The following is a 17362-nucleotide window of genomic DNA, read 5'->3' on the forward strand; positions in this document are numbered from 1 at the left end:
TTTCCTGGAAATCCCACTCAGTAGAATTCCAGTTACCTGTTATTGTTCAGAACTACATGATCTTTAGCTACAGAGGAGTATGTGAAATATGGGGGTTTTTGTTTTAGTTGGACACATAACTTCCTGAAACAAAATCAGAATATTGTTAAGGAAGATAGCAGGATGGATTTGATCTCCACAGTTAACAATATCTTGTACAGAGAACAGGGTTCCTTATGTCCCCGACATTTAGAGAGCTCTCAGTATTGGCTGACAAATGGTAAATGCAATGATCAGTGCATAGGCAGTCACACAGCTATGGTGATCTCCAAAAATCTGTATGAATGTACATATGTTGTGCATAATATGTGATTAATTGCATATTTGAACTTAGGAGACTATTTCTGAATAAAATGCACTTTCATTTTTCTTAACAGCCAAGTGATATTTGTTGTATCCCAACTCCTCCTTTGTATGCAACCCTGGATGAGGAAAGGCTATCAATAATCCCCTACGGAAATAGCCAACTGGTAAGATAAAGTGAGGGGAATTGAGATCGTCATAGCTATTACTGCCTATGCAGTGTGCATTGTATTTAGCTATTTGTCAACCAATATTAAGTGTAAGGAGGTTAGGAAAAGTAATTATTTCAAGGCAGTCAGGAAAACTTGGGATGGAAAATGCATATTTACCTGGAAACAATGATGAGAAAGAGGCTTTTAAACTCAGGAATGAATAATTAAGTAGTTAAATCCACAAGTAACTATATACACTACCTCTACCTTCAATAACAAAATGACAACAGCTGTGATTATAGCCACAGCCAGAGGCCAAAACATAGAGGAGGCTGTTAGCTCCACTTTTGTTCTCTAAATGAGCTCATATTAGAAAATCTTTTGCTGCCTTCCATGTATTTTTCAATATTAATTTAATTTTTACCATAAGACATATTTTATCATTTCATTTATTTTCTAAATGTTAATATCTTGTGGGAAGCAGTGCTATGTCATTTTAAGTACAAATATCTTTTGGGAAACAGTGATGGATCATCTTAAATGTATATCAATAATTTGGAAAATGTATTATCAAGCATAAACAGTAAATATGATTTCATTAGAACCCACCATGTTCATTTTATGTGTCTTTTGTTTGTTGGGTTGTTCTGGTGCCAGGCTAGACCCAGGGCCTCATGCATGCTAAGCATGTGCTTTACCTTTAAGTTACACCCTTCGCCTACCACTTAGTTTTAGTTAGCTTTGTATTGCTGTGACCAAAAGACCTGACTCGAATAACTTAAAGGAAGAAAAGTCTATGTTGGCTCACAGTGTCAGAGGTTCAGTCCTTGGCTGGCTGACTCCATAGCTCTCAGCTCTAGGTGAGGCAGAAAATTATGGTGAAAGGGCATGGTGGAGGAAAGCTACTCAGTTCATGCCAGCCAGGAAGAAGAGAGAGATCCTCATCCAGGGACAATATATAAAACCCCAAAGTCACGTCCCCAGTGACCCACTTCATCTAGCCACACCCCACCTGCTCAGTTACCACCCAGTTAAATCATATCAGTGGATTAATATACTGATTAGGTTACAACTTCCACAAAGTCCAACCATTTCACCCCTGAACATTCCTGTATCATCTAGCATGAGAGCTTTTGGGGGTACCTCTTATCTGAACCATAAATGTCCATCTTAGTACAGTTTCAAGAAATGCTAATCTGAGTTCAAACTGCCTATAAAGCTATCTCAATAGAAGGTTTTACTTTTATGAGCTAAATTTATTTTGGTCCTCTTTTTGAGTTTGTGCACTGTGGGTCAGAGCCATGGAAAACATGGTGGGCCAACATCTACCTCCTCTTGGATAGACAGCAGCAGACAAGTTGCAGTGAAAGCCTTTCCTTCCTTATATTTTAGCTTGTTTCCTTCTCTTTGGCTCCATGTATTCTTTCTTTCCCTTTTGTCAGAGGAAGAGGGATGCAACAGTATGGAAAACTGCTCCAAGAATAATCCGTGTACCCCATTAACTCAATGAGGATGTGATCATGTTTAGTTTCTAAATGATTTATTTTCATTACATTAAATTTTACGAGACAATGTACCTGGATCTTACAGTTGTCACAATGCAAGCTGGCCGAAGGTCCTCCCAGGATTCTGCTGAGTGGTTTGAATGTAGCCAGTTAGTGTCCTGGCTTCTCTTCTATTGCAGGCTGAGGTCTGGAGGGGAAGCAGAGGCATTGGTGCCCTGAGCAATCCTGTTTTGCAGATTTTAACTCTAAATTTTTTTCTAATTTTTAAAAAATATTTCTCATGAGAATATTAATTCTAGAGGCCTTTATGTTTTGTGTGAAAATGGTAGCAGGGGTCCTCTGGTTTTGGATTATTTCCACAGTAGAGGGGTGCTTAAAGTCCTTGTGTCCAATCAGAACACTTGATCTGGGGTATTTGCTCCTCTCTGCTTTCTTCATTCCCGGAAAGCCAGAGGAGGGGCAAGTGAGAATAGACACTGCTGGAGTCATCCACATACTGGATTCTGTGGTTCTGTTACTGCACCTCCCTCTGTCCCTTGTTTTGATTATTTTCTTCTTTGCCCCACTGGTGAGAAGGATATTCCCATACTACGCTTATGAGGCTAGCTGAACACCCTGCATACTACCTTGGACACATGAAGTCAACAGCAGTTTATTAATCACAGATATTCATATCCCAGTGGAGGAGACAGTGCATACCACAAAGGGCCATGTGTGGGATGCTCTTAAAAAGTGACCAACCAGAGACTGCAGGCTTTGTAGAATCAAGGGGTGTGGTTCCCATAGGAGTAAGTGATTGGCTTGTGGAAAGAATTCCACAGGCCATCAGGGAACTGGAAACCACTACTCAGGAATAAACAGGAATTCTGTCTGGTCCCCTGGATTAGGAGAGTTGACAGGGAGGGGATCTTGCCTGCAGAAGCAGAGCAGGAAGAAGAACTTGCTGTGGAGCCATTCATGGCCTCCAGGTTTTACCAGATGTCAAGGCAGTGAATAGTATGGAACCTCCATGCCTAGACTCCCACTGTCCTGACTCTCGTTGGCCAGGGCTTGTTTTATTTCTCCTCTTTTCATCATCATACGCATCTTTTACTTTCTTTCAAACTAGAGAGAACAAAATGGTGGATTTTTAGATTTTCCTCTCTCTCAGTATGATATTGGAGAGGAATTTCTACATTAGAAGGGTATGTATTATATTTTCCTCTAAGAGTCAGTTTTCTAACTGGATAACAGACCAGCAGAGAGGCTGGAAAATGCATTTCTTACCACCATTTTTAGATCTGAGCATCTGAAATAGAAGATAACAATGTGGGTAATTATGTATATGTGTGTATATATGCATATATGTTTATATATATGTACACACACATATATGCACATACATACGTATGGGTGGATAGATAGATAGATTAGATAAGTGCTTCTGTTGAAACACTTATAAACTGATTTCTTTTTTGTATGGACTGAACCCAGAGGCACTCTATCTACAGCACCAGCCTTTTTTAAATTTTGAGATAGGACTCTGCTAATTACTGAGGCTAGTCTTAAACTTGAGATCCTCCTGCCTCAGCCTCTTTAGTAGCTGGGATTACAGGCGTGTACCAATGCTTGTCCTGGCTTAAAATGAATTTTAAAATGTATTGATATAAATATCACATATATATTTATATCCTTGTTTGCTCCTATGTTGAGTGTTCCCAAAACTACTCTAGGTATAGTGATTTTTCTAGAACTCATAGGACCCGGTATATAGTCATACTCATGGTGATGATTGTTAGGTAGCAGAAGAATACCAAGTAAAAGCAGCAAAGAGAAGGTGCCTGAGGTAGAGTCCTGGGAAACTAGGTATAAGCATCCCAGAGTCCTCTCATTGGAATCACACAGGAGACAGGTCTAATTCCTCCAGCCTCAAACCATGGCAACATGGTTTCATGATGTGAAATGCTGTCTGCAAGGACGTCTGAGCCCCAGAGCCCCAGATTTTCATTGGGGAAGCCAATCACATATGTAGCCTTGGCTTAGTATATAGCAAAATTACAGATTCCCAGGAGGAATGCAGGTAGGTGATCAGCACAAACTGTATTGTTTGCTCAAACAGTGTAGGATCGTGGAGCCAGTGCTGACATTTAGGGAATGATGTGAACCTCTGAAATCCAAGTTCCTAGACAAGACTTTGCAAACAGGCCTCTGAAAATACAGCATCTCAGGCCTGCCATGGGAAGAACACTTTCCTGAGAGCTCCCAATAGAAAGAAATATATTTCTGGGTGTGTGAGAATACAACTTCTTCCATTTGCCTTTTATTTTCTCTGCTTCCCTTAAAAACTGAAAATCAGAATAAGCTTTGTCGGTTAATCAGAATGAAGAAATTGCAGGTGCTTACTGAGTACTCAGTAATTGCCCAGCACACTAGGCAATAGCAGCACAACGAGAAGACATGGATCCCTTGCATTCAGAATTTGTACAAGTTTAACTTGAATTACCAGATTTTTTAATTAATTATATTATTAACCCAACACAGGTCTGCACTCAGGGAAATATTTTAAAAGTAAAAGGAACTCAGTAAACAAAAACCCTGCCTGCTTGCCAAAAACATCTAGCACTAAAAGTATTAGAGGCATTGCCTACCCAGTGCTGTTTAATGGGCACAGTATCCTGTCTCTGCAAAGGTAGCAAAATCATTTGTTCCTTAGATAAAGACTTGTATGAGTGACTGAGGTTTTAAGCCTATTACTTATGATCATGAAATTGACCTCCCCATGAAGAAGCAGGGATTTTAAAATAAGTTGAGAAGATTCTATGGAGCTTAATTAATTAATCCACAGAATATATTTATTTATAATCTCTACTAGAGCTAATAACCTATGGGTTAAAATTTTTGGTTGGGTGACCTTGGAGCTTAAACAAATGTTTGAAGGATAAAATTCAGCCCAAACAAAGTTAAAGTTATCAAATCATTAATTGACCAAGTAACTGGTGAACAGAACCAGTTATTCTGGGCATAACAGTTCAGAGCTGCTTTATGGTTCATATCAACAGTAGGTTTATGACCTCAATGTTGTATCAGGATCCCCAAATGATGTAACTGCTATTAATGGTTCATTTGTTCAACAATTAAAGTCCTACATGATCTGAGTTCTGGCCTAAAAATTAATTTAATGCACAATCAAAAGCAGTAATAATGGTTAGAAGGCAAGACATGGTAGTTCAGTTACTCAGTAGGGGAACAGCTGGCCTTTGAACTGAAAGTCCATGAAATAATTTTTTATCAGTCTGGTGGGGACATTAACCCACCCTCCATTTGCCCTTCATCTGCTGTGTCCACCCCTCCCTGCTAAGTCATGCTGACCTTTTGGCTGTAGTGAAGGAGTTGAAGGAGTTCCATCTTGAGCTCCATCTCAGAGAGTGAATCATTAAGTGCCAAAAGGCCCCAAAGGTAGCCACACTGACACAGGACTGCAGCAAAGCTCCAGCGTGCCTTTCCCTCCCAGTCTCTTACTGCCAGCACACTCTTCTGCCAGTTGTCTTTCACTATTCATTTTGTTTAAACCCTTGAAGGTCACCTTTGAAAGGTTAGTCATGGGGCAATGATGATGGTGCCAAATATATGTATAAACCTCTCACTGAGATGGAAGAGAGCATGTAAGTTTTAATTCCAGCCTCACCCCTGCACTGCTGGTCAGTTTCTAGAATGAGAAAGCAAGGAGAGATGCTCCAGACTTATGATAGGGCTCCTGGGGCTAGGTCTGATAAAACCATCATAAGTTGAAAATATTAAGTCAAAAATGCTTCGAAGGGGGTTCGATCCCCAACACCACACACACACACACACACAAATACAAATATGCACTGAAGGGCTGGGATGGAGTGCAGTGGTAAGATGCTCACCTAAGATGGGTAAGGCCCGGGTATGTAGGACTGCCGATGGGGCTCCATGGTAGTGTATTTGTCTGGCATGTGGAAGGCGCTGGGTTCAATTCTCAGCACCACATATAAACAAACAAACAAATAAATAAAGGTCTATCAACAACTTAAAAATATTTTTTAAAAAATTTCATGTATTACACCTAACCTGAACATTACGAGCACACTGTAGAGTGCCAGCCGTTTCCCCTCAGGCTCTGGCTAACTCCTGCCCAGCGTTGAGAGGGGTTCGGGCTGCATATCCTTAGCTCAGGAAAAGATCCAAATTCAAAACTCAATGTACAGTTTCTACCAAGCATGTATATCTTTCACACCCATCCTAAAGTTGAAAAATTGTGAGTGGACCCATTGATATCAGGGACCATCTGTCTTGGTCTTTCACAAAGGCACATGATGAAGGCTAGATAATGAAGTCACTACAGAGAATAATAAAAATATCAATTACATAATCACATGTATTATAAATTATTACATCTTTGCAGACTTTACCTTCTAACTTTTGAGCATATCCAGCAGCATATGTCTCTGGATACTGAATTTTCAGATCCAAAAAACATAAATCCTAAATTGGTGAACATCAAGATCCTAGAGCCTAAATTTGGCTCCTGTAGAAGTTTCTAGATATTAGCCCATTTGCCTTATTGTTGAGTAGTTAAGTTTTACTCCTTTATTTATTTTCTACTTTCATTTTTTATAGTTCTGGGAGCTTTTGGGGGATAGCTTTATTTCTGAGACCTGAAATATCATCCAGATAGAAAATGTTTTTGTTTTTCCTCATGGTCAGCACTCAGGTATTTTTGTTTTTAAAAACGATTCCTTTCAATTTTGAACATTCTCCTCCTTTTATTTCTTTTCTTATTTCTTTCCATTTTTTATGTTCTTCCTTTACTTGCCTAGATTAAACTCACATATTTCTTAAATTGTTTATTATATTTTTCCATATTTTTTTCTCTTTGTGCGAGTAGATTTTGTCCTCAAAATTGGGTCCCTATTTCTATTTTTTTTTTTTTTTGCCATGAATGGATATAACTTAGCCCCTTGATATTTTTAATTCAGCAGTCATATTATTAATCCACAAAATATCCTCCATTTTCACTGATTCCCCCACCCCTATTTTTTGTTACAGTGCTGATTTATGGTTGCAATAGCCTTTCAAATTTCTGAAAATATTAAGTCATTACAAGCTTTCTTAAGTCATTACTAGCTTTCTCAACTATCTGTTTCTACCAGGATATATACCACACAATATTTCTTTTACTGAATCAACATTTGATTTGATTTGAAGCACTGATTATGGGTCCTGGGTAAATCAATACAGTATGTGTGCAGTATATAAATGGGAATTAGTTTGATAGCACACATGCAAAAGTAGACACACACACACACACACACACACACACACACACACACTTAATCCATTTCCTCTATCATAGAATATCACAGTCTGGGTAATGTATGGACAACACAGATTGATTTCTTACCATTCTCCAAAACTGGGGAAACTCCAAACTTTGGGAGCTGGGCTGGCATCTAGGGAGGGCCTTTGTGCTCCATCATCCCATAGTTGAAGGTGGAAGGCAAAGAGTCGGAGGGCACAAAGTCATCCTTCAATGAAGAACCCATTCTCAGAGGTGCCTTTGTGTCCCATTCCACTCTTTAAAGCTCTACCTCTTAATACTGCTACATTGGAAATTGTATTTCCAACACATGGTTTTTTGAGGGACCCATTCAAATCATAACACAAACACACACCTGAATGCCTAAAGGGAAGGGTGAATAATTTCATGAATTCTTTCTGTTCCACACAGTCGATGTTTTCCTTTTATTCTCCCTTCCATCAAGGTCCAGAGCAACCTGATATTGAGGTCTGTTTTGGTCCCAAGTCTGAACATCTGTCCTGGAATTCTTCCCCCCAAAGTACACTTTGTTTAGAGTGCTTCTCTTGAATTCATGTGTAGCTACTCCCTGTTATTCATGGGGGCTAGGTAGAGGTCTCTCCTGCCATTTCCTGAGAAATGCTTATAATAAACTACCCTAGCCTTGCCCTTTGAATTTTTCACTTTGAGCTGTTTATTTGTTGTTTACAGTTTTCTATGGATCTGTCCTCTCCGTGCCAGAAATGTGGTCTTATGTTGTTCTTAGGCTGAAAATAGCCCCACAATTTTCAAACAAATTATTTTGTGATTTTCCAGGTTCTCTAACAAAATTTCTGATCTGTCATTAGAACACTTTGTTGTTTCTAATGCCATTCTGAACCTGTTCTTATCAAAATACACACCTTTTTAATAATGAGTGATTGGGTGGAGGAGGGTAGGTGGTATGTGCTCAGTCTTCTGACCAAAACTGCTTCTGCTTCCTCTTGAGCATTGTTTGCCACTAAAAACAGATGCTTTTCTATTTATATAATATGTGCACTTTTGGGGAAAGTTAGATAACACAGAGAAACAAGATGAAAAATAATACCTTCTAAAGTTTCATGTATACATGATTTTAGTAATATCCAGTATGTTTAATTTTGCAAAAAGTTGGCTTCAACCATGGAATGTAATATTTGCATTTTATTGGGAAGAATTCCTCTGTTACAGATGCTGCTAAATCTTAGAGCTTATGCACAGGCCTGCAGTGCAGTCCATCACAATCAGAAACCTAGTTTCTAAATACACTTCCTGCATAATGAAAATCAGAGCTTTTCCAATATTCAGTGAATGGGAATAAAATATTTAGTTCAGTCCTATGTATTCATAAAGTACTTGTTCTGATATGTTTTTACTCTTATAATAAAAAAAAGACAAACTATTTTTTGCTATGGATTTATAAACCACTGCAAAATGCAGCCATAAAGTCTGCTTTTAAAACCACATGGTATTAGTCAGTGAGCTGAATCATTAGACAATTAGAGGCTTACTTTTGTTTTAAAATAAGAAGTTCGAGGTAGGAAGGTCAAGGCTGGAATGGCTGTGGTAGAATGGACCTACCAATTCTTTTTATGGTTTCATTCTGTTCCCTTAGCATACAGGCTAATAGCTTTTACTTATAGGACAGGATGTCTGGGCATCTCGGTTCCCTGTCTATGTTCCCGGAAGAAGCACTAGTCAACTGAATTCTTCCATTCCAATAAGAAAACACTGTTGTATGCTCTACCAAGTAGAATTTCATTCTTATCTAATTGGATGTAGCCATCACAGGATGACACTTAAGTCTTTTTGTCCATGGAACAAAATCATGATATTCATAAGTTATTAAACAAAAGGGGATTTTGGCAGGCAGTTGGCAGTGCCTTTATTTCTGAGACCAATTCTATTATAGTGCATGGCATTTATGAGAATCAATATGGTTATGGGAAAATTGGTAAGTGCTATTATCAAACCACAGGTAGTCATTATCTATCTCCACACAACTGCACAGATACATACAAATGCTGGTGGAATGCATAATGGAATGCACTGTCACATTTGGAAAGATAAATGCCTGGATAAAAACGACTTTCTTTCTTCTTCTTCTTTTTTTTTTTTATTAGCCAGATGATGCTTGTGACAACCATACTGCTCAGTTGGGTGGCACTGAGGAAGAAAAAGAGGTACCAGAAGTTATCCAAACGAGCAGTCCTGTGGTAAGTTATAGAATGGGAACTGCCCGTAGGGATGAAAGAAGCAGCCATTTCTTCAAGACAATCATGCAAGCCTTGGAAAAATTGTGGTGTGATTAAGATGGTTGGACAACCACAGCTTTCAACATATCTGTCTATCTTTGATCAATTTGTAATAAAAATATTCAGCAGCAAATAAGGTCAAGTTTAATAGGTAAATCCACAAATAAATCCATTATTTTATGAAAATAGACATACACGGAAGAACTCTATGATTTGCAAGCATTTCTTTTTTGATAGAGTTAGTGTCCTTACATTTTTTTTCTTTCATTTATAAAAATTCTCTTAGGAGTCTTAGTACCACTGAGTACAAGTCTGCCTGCTGCAACAGGCTCTTCTCTCGTTTCTGGGTGTTCTTTTGTTCCCCGCTGCAAGTGGATATTCATCCCCTTATGAGGATAGCACTTCACCTGAGGTGTCCAGTTCCCCTCTCTCTTCCCTATTCCCTCACCTTCCCCAGAAAGCCACTTCTCTTTGGGGTTAACCAGAACAGGGCAAAGTCAGGACAATGATCAGGCCTCTATCAAAGTACAGTGGGGAAAGGTTGCTGTATTTATCCCTCACCCACTAATTTTTCTCATCTGTTTCTACTTGTAGCCTAGCCTAAGCTATCTTTCTCTCCCAGTCTAGAGTTTATGTAATTTATTTTCCCTTTTATTTTCCATCTTCTTAGCCCCTCTCCCAACTTCTTCCCAGATGGAAAAAAGCAAACTGGCAAATCCCAATAGGTCCTTTCTTCTCTGCAGAGATGATGTTGAACAGAGACTTTTAGGTTGAAAGGGTAGTCACAGATTGAACCTACCCGGGGCTACTCATACCTCTAGTTATTTTCTTTCCTGCTTTAGAGGAGATACTACTGTGTAATCATTTCCAGAATTTTCTGCATTTGCTTCATCCTTGTGCTTGTGTTAATGAGGCAGGAAGTAGATTTGGGGAAAGAATCCACATTATTTCTGAAATCTCTCTCTCTCTGACTTATATGAATGCTGCTATGCTTATTCTTTCCTGTCTTTTAGCTACATCTTGTTGCTTCTGTTAGGTTTTAGGAGAGGGAGGGTTGGTCAGCTGGCTAACTACCATTGTTTCCCAGATTATAATCCCTCTCGTATACAGAAAAAATATAAAAACTCCTTTGGATACTAAAAGTTCTCCACCATCTGCTCTCTGCTGGTATTTCCAGCCCTTGGTTCCCTTGAATTAACCTCAGGAACCATCTACTTCTAAAAACAAATCAACTTTCTCTCCAAGGCACATACCCTAAGTCTTCTAGTGTCAACATTTGTTAGGTCTTTTCTTGCCATTTAGAATGGGCAATAGATTCGAACAGGCACTTCTTCAAAGAAAGCGCGTAGATGGCCCATAAGTTCACGAAAATGTACTTATCATTAGTGATCATAGAAATGCAAATAAAGCCATAGTGAGATCTCTCTAGATATCCTGTGGAATGGCTCAAATGGAAAAGACTGACCTCATTGAGCTGAGCCAAGAATTTAGAGCAACTGGACCTTTTATACTCTGTCAATGTAGGTGACTCATCCACTTTGAAAGATGATTTAGCAGCTTCTTAAAATGTTAAGGATGTACATACTCTTCCACCAGCAGGTGGTACATATCCATACAAAGACTGTTTAAATGTAGTTATATTTGTAATAGCCCCAAACTGAAAACAACCCAGATGTCCACCTACTGGTAAATGGATAAACAATTATAGTATGTCCACACAGTGGAATACTACTCAGCAGTAAAAAGCAATGAACTGTCTACATTTAACATGGATGGACCTCAAAATAATCATGCCATGTAAAGGAAGCCAGACCAAAAAATATTCAATATATATAAAATTATAGAAAGTGGAACTAACGTAGAATGGCAGAAAGCTCAGTGAATTTCCAGCGATCTGGGGAAGGTGAAGAGAGGAGGGGAGGAGAGGAGAGATCTTGTTCATTATTATTATCTTAACTATAATTTTTGTCAAAAATTATCAAATTGTATGCTGTGTACTCCTTAAATATTGCAGTTTAAGTTTGCATTTAATTGTGTGTCAGTTTAAATATTGTTTTTTAAATATGCACTTAATTGTATATTGGCAGTATCTTGATAATAAGTTTATTGAGAAAAACTTTTGAACTTTGAACAAGTGTTCAAAGGAGTCCACAAAAAAAGGACTATGATTTTATTTATAGTCAACATTTATTTTGAAGTAAACTACTTACAATAAATAAATGAGTAGTCTATTCATGTATTAGATGTGGCTGACCCTTGACTCTTCCACAAATGCCCCTAAATCTGCATTTATAAAAGATTTACAATCCAGTCTGCCAGCATCTGAAACCTCATCTACAAATCACTTCTTATATAGTTAAAAGAAGACATTTCCCTTATGTTCAGCCAAGATAAATGAAATATTCAGTGGAGATGTTAGTTTATTGAAAAGGCAAAGTAATCAATCTTGTTTATTTCCAATGTCTTAAGTGAAAATCAAGTAGCTACACTTGCTATTGATTCATAATTCACTGCAAAATACAATCACACCATCTGTTAAAAATCATCAGTTGCATCTGTGTTTGCTTCCTATAAAAAAAAATCTAAGGAACCTTGATTTAAACAAGTAGGAGTTTGTTTTAATCACAAAGTAAGAAACCGATGGTGGATAAACCAAAGCTGGTACAGCTGCAGCAGGGTGCAGTGGCAACTTTCCCTGTGCACAATGCCACCTTAGCATGTGGAGTTAACCCTTATTCTTACAAGATGGTTAGGAAACTCTAGAAACTGTGCTGATGTTTCTGTTAGGACCATGTGCCAACTAACTGTTCATTTTTAACACAAAACCTTAGTTCTGTGGAAAACCTGCACAGTAGAATTTTTTTTATTTTCATTAACAGATTTTGACACTCTTCACAAGACATTTGCTTTTGTTTTCTGTTTTTCTTATTTTAGTTGCCGGAACCTTGTTTCTTTTTATATAAACTTCTCTAGGGTTTTTGTTTGTTTACCCTCTCTTGCAACTGTTTCAATTTCATGAATTTGAAAAATGTTAAGGGTGTACTTCCTCTTCCACCAGCAGTTCTGAACTTCCACAAAGATTTGTTCTTCATTTTCTTCATTTCTCATCAATGCTCAGTGGATACTTTTTATCTGAGAACTGTTTTCTTCGGTTTCTAGACATTGTCTTTTATTATGTCTTCAATTATTTTTTTCTCCCCATTTTCTAAGTCCCATCTTTCTAGAATACATCGTTGTTGCTTTGCCTGAATTATTAAAATTTATTATTATTATTATTTTCTAAACTTACTCTCATGTAAGTCTGTTCCTTCTGTCTTCTAGATTGTTTCATCTTTATGTTCTAGATTTCATATTTTTTCTTATTGTTATTATTTTTCTTGCCTCACTCTATTTGTAAATATCAGCAAACATTCTTATTTTCTAAGAAAAACATGTTTCTCTCTGATTTACTCATTGTTATAGTAGTATGTTCTATTTCAGAGTAGGGTAGCTACTTATCTTATTTCTGAAGATAAGATATCCTTATCTTATCTCTGAAGATAAGAATTAAATTATTTTTCAGAGTCAAAATTTTTAAGCTTTTTGATGTTGAGGCATAATTCACACATAATAAGTGCATATACTTTTGGTACATAATTCAATTAGTGTTAACAAATGTGTTAACTTACCAAAATGTAGAATATTTTCATCCCACCATCAAACCGATGGTGGATAAACCAAAGCTGGTACAGCTGGAGCAGGGTGCAGTGGCAACTTTACCATGGACCTCTGGCCTTTTCCTTTGAACAATGCCACCTTAGCATGTGGAGTTAACCCTTATTCTTACAGATGGTTAGGAAACTCTAGAAACTGTGCTGATGTTTCTGTTAGGAGCAGTGTTCCTCTTGGTCAGTGTTCCTTCTCTCCCTTAGAGGTAAACCCTGCTGTGATTCCTAACACATTAGGTTGGTTTCCCCTTCCACATAGATGGAGTCATAAAATACTCTTTTGAATCTGCTTTTTAAATTAATGATAATAATTTTAAGATATATATTGTATGTAGTCCTATTATAACTAATAGTAATTCATTGTACCAATATGACACTATTGGCATACTGATGGACATTAGGATTATTTCCAGTTTGGAGCTATTGTAAGCAATGCTGCCATGAACATTAATACAATATAAAGAATGTGTATTTTTATTTCTCCTGGGTATTGATGCCACAAAATTAAGATTTTTGATAAACACAAATACAGCCTCATCATTCTTGGTTCTTAAATTCAGCAAGTAATAATTTTATGGGTAAATCCAAAATAACTAAATTCTATCTTTAAAATAATCTATAGGCAAACATAACAATAGCAAAAAATAGTTTATGCATATCATGTGTGTTGGTTATTGTTAACTAAAGCTTGATCTTCATGGGTAAGCTCACAGACAACCCTGTAAAATTCCTTGCAGTATTTTCAGCATTGACTAAGATATAAACATTTAGTGTTTTCCAGTGATTTTCAAAATGTAAATATTCCGTGGAGAGAACATGGTAGTTTTTACAATATGTAGCATTAGTGATGTAAACAGTGACGTATCTGCTGGAACATGAGCACCATCTGGTCAGGAAACTGCACACCTCCTATTGAGTGGCAGTGAGTGTCCTCCGGTGGATGGAGAACTTCTGATCAAGACTGAGGGTCCGGGCTGGGGATGTGGCTCAAGTGGTAGCGCGCTTGCCTGGCATGCATGCGGCCCAGGTTCGATCCTCAGCACCACATACAAAGATGTTGTGTCCGCTGATAACTGAAAAAAAAAAAAAATTAAAATTCTCTCTCCCTCTCTCACTCTCTAAAAAAAAAAAAAAGACTGAGGGTCCTAGGAGTTTTTCTTCCTGTTTAGTTCCCCAGGCCCTTCCCTAGCCTATCAGCACCCTGTCACGAAGGAGGGTGGTAGATCCACCCAAAGACTCCACCCAAGGAAACACAGTGAAGGTGTTCCACAGGGCGGAAGATTTCAGCACACTTGCAGATGGACATAACAGCTCTCTGAATTTCTGAAGTTTTCTTTAGAGATAGACTTCATTGATTTTTTTGAGTGATTGGTGTAGGAAATTATTTGATATTTCCTGTACTGTTAGGTAGATTTATTTTTCCAAAAGGCAAATATTGTCAGTTGTCTGTTCATCGAAGTGAATACTGGAATATGCCAAACTTTAAGGTGTGTAGAGTGGGTAGATAAGTTAGTACACACTCTCATTGCAAAACCAATGAGGGAGATGAAGAACTCTTACTTAGTTTTTTACTTCTGGGCAACCTGATTTCTGGTTTTGTTCTCCCTTCCATGTCTTCATTGTGACTTCTGGAGTTTCTTTTCCTTTAGACCGTAGGGCCCACACTAGAAACTCATCCATCCCAAACACTTAGATCATTTTGTTTAGATTGTATTTTTTGCATTTTCCTAGGGTTATATTTAAGAATTATCTACATTTTTAAGAAAGGGAATGTCTATGTGGCTTCCTTTTTTTGCAAACGTTTCTTAATAATTTGCCTGTGTTCTCTTCTTTATTAAATATTTATTTTTCTCTTCTCTCCTGAGAAATTTTCTTTTATGCTACTTTTAGGCAGAGTTTTTTATCCTCCCAAACTAATCCCATTTGCATTACATCCAGAAATTTCTGGAAGTTTTCTGCTACAGAATTCTCTGCTGATAATCCAGTGCTGTTAAAAATCTGTTCGTGTGTGTGTGTGTGTGTGTGTGTGTGTGTATGTTTTTCCTGCCATTTGTAGTGATATGGGGAGGACAGGGAGGTAGATGTTTTCCATCTTGGTTCAAATTTCTTGTGCTAGGTCTTGGGTTTTATTTGTTTCTTTAAAGAAAAGTTCTTTTTTCATTTTATAAAAGAAATACAGGCCATCTATATGAGAATTGAGAAAATATGGTCAAATGAGTTGAGAAAATTGGTCAAATGAATTGAAGATTGACAGTTATTTAAAAAGAAAACATACTTATGTTTTCATAAGTATCAAATATATTCAATTTTGTGATGTTTCCTTTGGCAAAGAAAATAATGTTATCTTTTAATTTCAGTATAATCATTGTACATTACAGGAAAAAAAAACAGTTCTAGCTTTATGAATGACAAAGAAAAAAAGAGTTGGTACCATTGCTACTGAATTCTATTCACTAAAAAAAAAAAGTCATAGAATTTGTAAAAATGAACCAAAAAGTATTAGAACAATTAAGTTTGCATTTGGGTGCATATAGTAAAAAAAAGTAGTTGTTTTGCTTCCCATGGAGATACTTGGCATAGGTGGACCAGGTCTGATGGGGCAGCCATGTGATGCCCTCTTCTCGTAGACACAACCAGATCTACAGAATCATCATCCCTATGATCCTTATTTGTACAAAATACCTGACAACTCTAGGCTGTGGTCCTGTCACGAGCATATACCAGCTGGGATTTTTTTGTTGGTTGGTTGGTTTGGTTTTGATCAGGAAAGCCTTAGCTTTCCCAGAAGCTCTCTTGGTAAGTTTATTCTTACATTTTGTTGGCCACTCTAGTCACATGATCTCTCTTAGCTCCAAATGAACCTAGAGATCAAGGTTTTGAATTTATCACCTAGCTCTCTGGAACTAAACCAAGGTAGTATTGAAGCAAATAAAGTTTGTGGCAGATAACAGCACTGTTTGCCACAGCGATCAGTTTCTGTCAGAGGGACTGGCATTCAATGGCTCACAGCAAGGCTGTACCTGTCAGTGCCCAGGCAGTCATTGATTCATATATTCCACACGTGTCTCAATATGTAGATACAGTGGAATGCACAACCACATTAGAAAGCATTTGCCTGAATAAGAACGGTACTTTCATTTCTCCATTTAGCCAGATGATGCTTCTCTCAATAGTACTACCCTTCCCAATGGGTCCCGGAATGAAGAAGGGAGTTTTGTAGATCCCAGGATCGGCTCCATGGTAAGTTCTTTCATGCTAATACAATTGCATGTGAATGCAAAAATCACAAGTCTAGGCAATTAATGAAGAAAGGTAAGAAGAAGTGATTTCTCCAAGACAAATTAAAAAGCAGAACATGACCTAGGATTTCAAAGAAGCCACAGCTGCTGGCAGACACCCCCCCATGCCCCCCCCCCCACCACCCAACCTTGTAACAATCAGGAACATGACTCAAAACTTAGGAATGATGAAATGAAAGGTGACTGCAAAAACTAATACCACTGTGTCCAGAAACCAAAGGGTGTTCTTTGCAAGCCAAGAGGAACTTGTTAATTTTGGTCCTCCTGACTGAGTTCACATAAAAAAATACCAGAGGCTCAGTGATCTGGCTTACCTTCGCCACCTTAACCTAGAAGTCTCTTTATCCACAGGATAAATTTAAAACCTTCCTCTTGATTTTGAAGACTCTCGGATTTTGCATGCATTTCCAGCCTTAGTTTTCAGGGCTCACTCATGCAGACTCTTGCTCTTTATCCCCGTGACTGAGGGCTCCTGATCTTACTTGACCTTAAGTAACAGAATGTGTACTTTTATTTGTTAGAAATTCTTGTCACTCCCCCTCCAGTTCCCTCTACCAAGAACTTCTGCTCAGCGTCTCAGAGCCTGTGCTCTGACGGGGTAGATGTGATGGATTCCGCAAAGGACAGTGAAAGACCCCATTAGAAAGGCCTCTTCAGTGGTAGCAGCTAGTCAATGACAGTCAGATGGAGGTGACACCTTCAAATGTTCCTTTGGGCAATAGTTTGTCAATCATTGCCCATTTTGAAAACAAGATAGCTGACATTCACTTACATGACACACTCCC

General features: G+C 38.0%; 1 protein-coding gene across 4 annotated transcripts in view; it reads left to right on the forward strand.

The window, feature by feature from the left end:
* Positions 1-17362, forward strand: part of Arhgap28 (Rho GTPase activating protein 28) — a 182531-nt gene that overhangs the window by 116836 nt on the left and 48333 nt on the right. For all 4 annotated transcript variants that reach the window (XM_076836561.1, XM_076836563.1, XM_076836564.1 and 1 more), the window contains exons 4-5: positions 9440-9532; positions 16429-16518. In XM_076836561.1, the coding sequence (XP_076692676.1) occupies positions 9440-9532; positions 16429-16518 (183 nt within the window). The remainder of the gene's footprint in view (positions 1-9439; positions 9533-16428; positions 16519-17362) is intronic.

Source organism: Callospermophilus lateralis, chromosome 17 (genome assembly GCF_048772815.1).
Source record: "Callospermophilus lateralis isolate mCalLat2 chromosome 17, mCalLat2.hap1, whole genome shotgun sequence".
Lineage (NCBI taxonomy): Eukaryota > Metazoa > Chordata > Mammalia > Rodentia > Sciuridae > Callospermophilus > Callospermophilus lateralis.